The sequence below is a fragment of the Helicoverpa armigera genome, chromosome 15 (assembly GCF_030705265.1).
Source record: "Helicoverpa armigera isolate CAAS_96S chromosome 15, ASM3070526v1, whole genome shotgun sequence".
Lineage (NCBI taxonomy): Eukaryota > Metazoa > Arthropoda > Insecta > Lepidoptera > Noctuidae > Helicoverpa > Helicoverpa armigera.
In genome coordinates, this window is record NC_087134.1 from 9,920,361 (window position 1) to 9,930,205 (window position 9,845).

Sequence of the window (9,845 nt, forward strand, 5' to 3'; positions counted from 1 at the left end):
CGTTTCATAGGAGCCTGCAAAGACCTGTTTGAAATAAAAACATTTGACTTTGACTTTGATTAGAACTAACGAGACGTTTGGGTCCCTTGTCAAATCAAAACCAATCTGTCAAAGATTGGTCTTGATTGATTGGTTATTTTATTTTGAAAATAATGTCCGGGTTCCAAAGAAGGCGTGTAAGGGCACAGCTAGTGACGTTCCTCGTTCCGTAACAACCCGCATTTTGTCGCGCTACTTTTTTAGGAGATTTTGCGTTATGACATCTCCGCTAATCATTTTGTTATCCATGGCTAGGTCACATCTGGTTCTGTTGACTGTTAGGCTAAAATACCTTGATAGGTACTATTGTTTGTAAACTGTGTAAGGCGTGAGGTGATGACAAAGTGAGTTTGAAATTGTTGAGACTTTGCCTACTCATCGAGGTGGCATTGTGGATTCGATTCGTGGTCAGGCAAATGTAGGTGAGATTAGTAGTAGTAGTAGTAGTAAGTTAAATGTATTCTTTGTGTATCTTTATTTTGTGGCCCCTTCTGTGGTAGGTCAGACTCAACTGACTAAAACTCACCATGTTTCTTTCGAGCAATCCCGCAGCCCCGGCAAGTTTTATGTGCATCTTGGACACTAATTTGTTAAGGTGAAGAAAAACATCTTTAGGAAACCTGGACTTTAAAGTCTGGAATCGCCAATTCGTCTAGAGTAAGCTTAGGGTAGTGGTTAACGCTCGTTATTTCTCTAGTTTGTTAGAACGCACTCATCTCAAGAACAACTGGCCCGCTTTTTTTAAAAAAAATCTGTTTGTTCAATAGCCCATTAAATCGAGGTAGGCAGGCTTTTTATCTAAGTACATATAAACAATGGGAGAACAATAATTCACAGTAACAGCCGTATAATTAGGCCCTCATCAGAGCACAAAAGGTTCCGTAGTAACTAATGTGTAGTGACAATCCTTTGCGTCAATATGAACAGCGTGATCTTACCCGCGTCAGAAACAGGTGTAGTACACAATGTGATATTAGTATTCATATACAATGTAAAAAAAATATGTTAAATGTATAATTATGGACACTTATCGCACTATATCTAAAAAATGTGGTATCGGATAATTTTGAACAGAATGTTACAAATATCAATCACGCTGAGTTATAAAGTGAGTATATGAGTGTGTACATGTGTTATGTGTCTCCATGCGCAAACTGCTGAACGCATTTTGATAAAATTTTGCTGAAATATACCTACTACGCTAAACATAGCAACTTTTTATTTGGGTATGAGAAGTATAGGATACCTCAGGATGCGGTTGAAATCACTTATCCTGAAAGACTATAATCTTTCGAACTGAGTATTACACCAACTATTTTATTTAATTTCTTACCACGTATATTAAAAAACTATGACCTTAATGAAACTGCATTTCACCAACTACTCAATCTAATCACTTTGACTACCCACTAAATCTCAAAGCAGTACCAACATAAGACCAACCTTCCTAACCACGTGTTACCTAGATTGGATCTCACACAAAACGATCACTTCTCTAGTAACCCGCCCAGCTAAGTGCTTTGTATCTGTATACTTGTATACTTCAGATACAGATACACATATACATACCTCAGTTGGGTGGGGTGAAGGGGGAGGTATTCCTTTCACGGCAATTCCTGTTAATGCTGTAGGAGTCTTGAAGATGTTGTTATGTGTTTTTGATTGCAGTTCGATAGGGTTAATGTTGTTCTATGTAACTTGTCCTAGGTACCTATACTAATGTAATACTTAAAACTTTTTTGTTTATTTCTCGATTTTATTTTATTGATCGATTAGATTTTTTTATTTTTTTTCCACACCCTATTTGTAGAAGTTGGTGCTTGATGCGTTTACTTGATCGGATGGCTATTTTATCGAGAAATTAATGATGTTAACTTCAAGCTTATTCTTCGTCAGAGCCAAAAATACAATGATATACCAATTACTACAGGTTATGGCTTCAACGTTACTTTTCTTCAGTTTTTAAAGTGATATGCATAGAATCTACCTAGATACTTTAAACAGAGGTCTGTTTGTCAAAAGCTTAAAAAAAAGTACATATTACGCACTCACGTTCTTTTCTAGGCCAATGAACTAAAATCCTCGTCTCACATATCTTGTACCCTATCTTGTACATAATAAAATGGGACCGATGTTCTGAAAATCGGCGATAGGTATCATTTGGATGTCGGCCCAACATGGCAGCGACACAGTGTCACATCGGCTGCCAAACATGACACTATAGAATGTTTCTTACTTACGAGATAACTTTGCTGTACATACTAGAAAGTTCTAAGAACAAGTTTGTTTTGTATGTAAGTGTGTAGGAGGAGTAATCTTAAAGTTATGGGTGTTATTTTGCCAAAAATATTTGTGTTAATATTATAAGGGTAAAAAGTTTGATTGCTCGCGCTAAAATTAGGAAAAGGTTTTGGATACCTAGACTATTTTTTAAACGGGTGCGTGGAGAAATCTGACGGGACGCAGCTTATAAGTATAAGACAGTAAGCTAATATTATAGCGATCATCAGTTCGATCCCCATACATCAATATGAGTGAGCTCACTCTACATACATTATTTAATTTAGATGAAGGGCCTAACAATACTGCGAAATAAATATAGAAATTATTTCATCCATCTAAAACCTCAATCTCTAATGAGGAAACTGCAAAAAAAATATGACGTAGTACTTAAACCTACGAAAAAGGTTCTATAACACAGAATAGGCAGTTATTTTCACTATAATATCCAACATTAATTATCTCCACTTCAGGAAAGGTCGACTTATAATGAAAATGAGGAAAAACTAACCGTTGGGACGTCCCCGAACAGATATTGGAGCAAAACAAATTATCAGGCATAAGGCTGTCGACAGCTTCATCATCTATAGTTTCTATGGAAGAAATGGTCTTTTGACTAACACCTACACAGAGTTTCTTTACTAATTAAATCATGTAAGAACTATAGGCATAGATTAATGACATAGTGGTAATGAGACCTCGGTGTAAATTTTACGTCATTCGATAGGTTGATCAGGCTCATAAATCTGATTATTAGTGCCTAAGTTACAACGATTTCTGGCTGACTAATGGATTGACAATTAAAATCTTCAAAAAAAATCTATCAGCTAACTATCGGACTAACTATCGGCCAACAGTTAAGTATTGAGTCTGCATGGGGTTATTAAATATAGATGCATCAAGTCGCTTCATGTTAACACTGGTACTCAGTTGCATCCAGTTAGACTAGAAGGCAACATATTGGGCAAAAGGCTAGGCAGGTGAGTAAGATTAATGTACTGTCGAGTATTGTTGGTAGTTTGTATCGTCCTACATATTTTGTTTTAATAAAGTATTAGGTATATTGTATTGAATAGTCTCTACATTTAGATGTATATGAAAAACATTTTCAAACAGATAAAAGGTTTTGTTGAGCTTTCAAAAAGTGCTTTATTTTATTCAGTTTCATTGACACAGGTATATTGTCAAACACTAGTTGTTCCCCACAGTTTCACCCGCGCACTTTCTCGCACCTAGCATGAGCTACTCCTTGTTATATCAGCTATCTGCGAGTGAAAGCTCGTCCAAAGTCAGTCCAGTCATTTCAGAAATTAGCTGGAAGTAACAGGATTTTTTTAAATATTGTTTTGATCTATGAACAATTTTGATTCATAGACAAACATAATACAGTAATAACTTTGCTAAACCTACACATCCATATAATCATGCGTTAAAGTCAAATCATTTTATTTGATTTACACCTTTGCAAGTACTTATGAACGTCAAAAATATAGATAGTTTCATCCTAGTTGCCTATTCCAACAGTAGCTTCCTATGGAGAAGAACGCGCTACGTAAAAAGCAGTTATTTCACAAACAGACACACCAATTTTATTTATTTCTATATACACATGAAACTACATAACTAATGAAACATCCCAGGGGTTGTTTTCCAAAAATCAAACTGTGCCAAACAAAATAAATTAGAGTGAACATACCTACCCGGTTATGAACTCCGCAAAGCTGTAGAGGTATTTTATTTTTCCCCGTCATGATGTATTGTCAAAGTTTCTAACCTGCGATTTTGTGTGTATGGTAATATTTCTGTGTCCCTAAACTTTTTTATTAAGTTTGAAAAGCGATGACGTGACGGAACGTTGTTTTTTGTAGATCCTGTTTATCTTTATGATATTGTTTTGTTTTCTTTTATTTATTGTTTGATGCAAAGGTGAGGAAGTTATTTTATTAAGGCTAAGTAAGCAGTTCTTGGTTTGAAGCTGTTTATTAACTAACCATTTTTTCTAAATATCTATGTAATGTAAATAGCTTTGTTGATTTTTCTCTTAGGTTATAATTGAAGAGTGAAATTTCTTAAAAATGAACGATTTGATTACTTATCAAATCGTTTATTTAATCTAATTTAATTAACTTGCACCATTAGAACACCCAATTGACAAAAGACAGCCCCAATACTATAACCATTGCCCATGATTGTTGCTGGGAAGAAAGTTGCACCAGCAATACAGAAAGTACTTAGATATATAATAGTAATCCCACCCAAAACAAAAATGTGAAAGACTGCCAAGTTCGATGGAATGGGAATACTTCGCCTATAAAAGAAGTGAGATCTGAATAAGTACCAAGTTCCATACACATACCTCAGTTAAAAATAGTTACTTTTTAATGATGTTACTTGGCAAGTTTTCACACACCTTGTTATAAACCTACTAAACGCAATGAATCAAGTATTTAATTTTCTATTAAAACTTGCCAAGTAACATCATTAAAAAGTAACTATTTTTAACTAAGGTATGTGTATGGAACTTGGTACTTATTCAGATCTCACTTCTTTTATAGGCGAAGTATTCCCATTCCATCGAACTTGGCAGTCTTTCACATTTTTGTTTTGGGTGGGATTTCATTTATTTTTGTAAGGTTGTTTATTTTATTGTTTTCTTATTATTAAGTTTTGAATATGCACTATGCTTCTTACAAAGAAATAAACTAGATTAACTATGACTAGATTTACCAACTGACTGACATGACATGTTATCATATATTATGTTCGTGGATCAAAGTTACACATTCGTTATTTTCAAAAGTGATTCACACTTGGCCGTTTTCAGATTTTTACTTTACTTTGACTAAATACAAACCTTTGTACCATTCGAAGATATATTATATTAATATAGATAAATTTAGTTCGTTTTAGTTCCTTAGGGGTATAAATAAATTCATTATTTTGAAACCGACTCACACTTGGCCATTTTCAGATTTTTTCCTTTACCTTGACATAAAGACCTAGCTCCATGCCAAATTTCAAGTCAATACGACCATTGGAAGTGGTCTAGGTTTTTGATGAGTGAGTCAGTCAGTCAGTCAGTGAGTGTATAGTAAAAATAGCGATTTTCTGACGTCAATATCTCAAGACCTACAATAGGTATATTAATGAAATTTTGTATTTTAGATAAGTGAGGGGGTCTCAACAGATACTAGAAATTTGATATGCGTAAATAAAATAGATTTTGAGTTATAGGGGGGTCGAATTTAGCCCGAAATGGTTCGTGTAATATAACCCACGGCCGGTGTGTCGCTTTTTTTGCTCGAACTTGGCGGACACACTGCCGTGTGTCTAGATCAGAACTACGCTTAGTGGAATATTGCTTGAAATGTAGTATATTTATTTACCTACTTTAATTTATTACATCAACTACAACCACCTACTACTCATCAACCACAGAGATTCATGTAACATTACATAAGCAATTACGAAAACGAAACCCAGGAATACGAATTAGGTTTTATATACCTACGTAATTCAGTTCAAAATGAGCTTCTCTACAAACTAATCTAGTTGAAACTGGCGAATTATACTGGATATTATACATTCCAGGATGTTACTCTTGCTTGATGTTCAGGTTTGTACCTGTCTGTTAGATTATGACTTCTGTGGTCATGATAAATGACAGTTCATCATCTGCCTAGCCTTATCCCAACTATGTTAAGGTCGGCTTTCAGTCTAACCGGATACAGCTCAGAACCATTAAAATACATAAAAAAGAATAAAGACGTGAATAGCTATAAAAATACATAAGTGTCTTAAATGTAGTAGATACCTTCTAGCTTCCGTCAGCGGATTTACCCGCGTCCAGCGGGATCTACTTCCTTCTTCGATAAGGGGGTTGTTTTACACTCAAAAATGTTTCAGTATCGAACTAACAAACCAAGATCAGATATTAGTATAGATTTAAATAGATTATATCTCCTACGTAGGCAAATCTGATCAGAAAATCCGCACAAATCAGAAGCCCAGTTAATAACCGCCCCGAATAGTCTATTGTTCTTAATAATAACTCGGATAATAGATCAAAACCATCAGAAGAGTGAGCCAACTTCCCGCCAGTAGTTTTGGACGAGCTGTATTTTAATTATAATATTTTCTCCAGGGAACTAGGAACGGCCATGTGATTTATTACGCAATTTCTCCATTGTTTTGAGAATAAAACATAATTTGGTGCTTCGTGGCAAGTTTAGTATGTTAACCGCTATTGAAGGCCTTAAGTACTTGTTATTAAAAATGGTTTGTGAAATATGACAGTGGTGTGTTTAATTTTGGCCGCCATTTTTGTGTGGTGGTGTTTGGTGTGGTTTTTCATGGTAATTTACTGTCATACACATATACTACAAGCGGTTTCCAGTCAATCGCGCCCAGAGTGACTGCTTCCCGTAACCGAATAAAAAGGAGCCTATTTCATATGTATTTCATACTTGGCATGTAAGTATAAGTTCAGTGGTTTAAACGTGAAAGCGTAAAAGACAGACAGAGTTACTTTTATAATATTACACCGGTCAACAAATTTTTTTTTTTTTTTTGCGCATGGCTTTTACTTAATTTACTCTGATTATATAAGCCAAGATATATAAAAAAGTGCGATTACAAATCGAAAATATTTGCTTTTTAAGATGTTATAGCGATTTGATCATTTTTGATTTTCGCGCCGAATTAATGTCGCGTCTTTGCACGCTACCGCTGTCGAAGGAGAGGTAAGAGGGCGGGGGGGTAGTGTTTCTTGCGTCGCTCATCGCGCACGACAGTATGTGCTTGCATATTACAGAGGAATAACGTGTTTCATATTTTGTTTTCGCTGTATTAACCTGTACAAAATGGCTTCGAGAACTTGTAGACGAGACGCTGACTCGTTTTGCTATATTTGTGGCGAATTTATTAAAGTAAGGGAGAAAAAATACGATTTAAGTACAAATTTAAAGATTTGCGAGGCATATCAAGCTTACTTCCACCTACCTGTTAAAAATCAAGACAAGAAATGGGCCCCACATGTGTCATGTAACTCGTGCAGATACATTCTGGACGGTGAGTTTATTTTCTCTTTTTTATTGTATTAACTATTTTATATTAACATGAATGAAGTTATATTATAACATCATTAATGTTGTTTATGCTTTTAATTATGTAGTTACGTTCTATTTTAGGATGGTACCGAGGTGAAAAAAGAGCAATGAAGTTTGCAGTGCCGAGAATTTGGAGGGAACCCAGGGATCATCACACAGACTGTTATTTTTGCATTGTGAATCCACTTAAAGGTAAAAATTCAAGGAAAACATCTTATCCTAATCTACCATCGTCATCCGCTCCAATACCACATACAGAAAACAATCCTGTGCCTGCTCCACCTGTGCTGGAAAATCAACTACTCTCTCAAGGCAGCCATCAATCACAGAGTTCATGTGTATCCGTACATTCCGAATTCGTTCTTGAATCTGAACCAAAAATACCACATCTAATCAACTCTGAAGATTTCAACGACTTAATAAGAGACTTAAATCTACCAAAAAGTAAAGCAGAGTTATTAGCATCGCGATTAAAACAACGGAATTTACTTACTCCTGATGTTCGAATATCTCATCAAAGAAAACGTCACGAAGAATTTTCTTGTTTCTTCAGTAAGGAAGATGGTCTCTGTTTCTGTCATGACGTGAAAGGTTTATTTGAAGAAATAGGTATTCCATGTCATACAACTGAATGGCGCCTTTTTATTGACAGCTCAACAAAAAGCCTAAAAGCTGTTTTACTACACAATGGGAACAAATTTCCATCTATTCCATTGGCACATTCCGTACACCTCAAAGAAAATTATGACAGTATTAAAATGCTATTAACTGCCATCAAATATATGGAATACAAATGGGAAGTTATTGGTGACTTCAAGATGGTGTGTTTTTTGACTGGAATGCAAGGTGGTTATACTAAATTCTCCTGTTATCTTTGCCTGTGGGACAGTCGTAATGATGCTGCTCACTACCGCCAAAAACATTGGCCTGCACGTGCAGAGTACGAAGTTGGAAAATCCAATATTAAATGGGAAGCAATTGTCGATCCTAAATCTATATTAATGCCGCCATTGCATATTAAATTGGGTCTTATTAAACAATTCGTGAAGGCTCTAAATCATGAATCTGAAGCTTTCAAATATCTGAATAGTTTTTTTCCAAAGCTTTCAGAGGCGAAAATTAAAGCCGGAATCTTTATAGGCCCCCAAATAAAAAAAATTATGGATTGCGATATTTTCCCAGAGCTACTTAACAATGAGGAGAAAAAAGCCTGGAACAGTTTTAAGGCAGTAGTTCGTGGTTTTCTTGGAAACCATAGAGCTGAAAATTATGAAGAGCTCATCACTGACATGATTACAAATTTTTCCATCATCGGATGTAGAATGTCTCTAAAGATGCACATGTTACATTCTCATTTAGATAAATTTAAAAGTAATATGGGTGCTTTTTCGGAAGAACAAGGAGAACGCTTCCATCAAGATATAATGGAATTTGAGAGGCGTTACCAAGGCCAGTATACTGAAAGTATGATGGGCGACTATATTTGGGGGTTAATAAGAGAAACTTCTTTTGAACATGCCAGGAAAAGTAAATCTGTTCATTTTTAAATTAAATATTTAAAAAAGAACAGTTTTACTTTTCCATTTACTCCATTTTAAAACTCATATTGTAAGAATTATTCATAAATAAATGTTCTGTATGCTTTAATAAATTATCTCTATGTCAATTTTTTACGTATTTTCATTAATGTGATTTTTTCAATTTTTTACACATAAAAGCAAATTCAAAGCAATTTTTTGTTCTTATTCTTATTTCTAGGTGCATTAGCAATAAAAATAAGGTATGTATATCCCGTGCGCAAAAATGCTGTAGACCGGTGTTATATAAGTAGGGATGTCCTATAGATAGAGGCTGTAGATCAAATTCATTTGAATTAATTCAATAGTTTTGGGGAATCCGACAGTCAGACAGTTATAAGTACAGCATTTATTTCATGCCATTACCGACCAGTGTTTTATCATGGCTTGACAAAAATCTTAAAAAATAACGATATTTGCGTAAGTACCCTCAGCTCTGTCTTTGTTTTATGCTGGTATTGCAAAGATACTCCCAATATATCTCACATTATGCTACCCAGGTACTTACTACCAACAACATCACAATCAAAGCTCATTGGAATAGAGTAGATTTCTCGATACATCTGCATCGAATGCATTTCATATCGATACCGTGATTGATATTCAACACGACGATTTGAATCGAGTGGTGAAATGAACCTGTTTCCTTGTTAATGTACTGATGAGGACGTTTTGGGGAATCCTGGAAATACATATATCTAGGTTTCTTGGTTTTGCCAACATCGCAAGAGAACTCATTAACAACACTGAGATAAAATGTTGTGAAGTTCTGATAATCAAGATTATTATGTTGAGGAGATCAGATAGGCAATCGTCCTTTGTAAAGCACTGGCACTCAGCA

The 9,845-nt window shown here is 35.1% G+C and overlaps 1 protein-coding gene across 1 annotated transcript; it reads left to right on the forward strand.

The window, feature by feature from the left end:
- The first annotated feature begins 6,862 nt into the window (after positions 1–6,862).
- Positions 6,863–9,095, forward strand: LOC110383517 (uncharacterized). Its single transcript, XM_021344311.3, has 2 exons — positions 6,863–7,389; positions 7,509–9,095. The coding sequence occupies exons 1-2, from the start codon at positions 7,182–7,184 to the stop codon at positions 8,972–8,974; spliced, it is 1,674 nt and encodes a 557-aa protein (XP_021199986.3). The 5' UTR covers positions 6,863–7,181; the 3' UTR covers positions 8,975–9,095.
- Positions 9,096–9,845: the final 750 nt, after the last annotated feature.

Excerpts from the sequence above, each read along its gene's own strand:
- LOC110383517 (XM_021344311.3), top strand. The coding sequence starts at position 7,182 with ATGGCTTCGAGAACTTGTAGACGAGACGCTGACTCGTTTTGCTATATT. Across the intron at positions 7,390-7,508 it reads GTGCAGATACATTCTGGACG|GATGGTACCGAGGTGAAAAA; the intron begins GTGAGTTTATTT and ends GTTCTATTTTAG.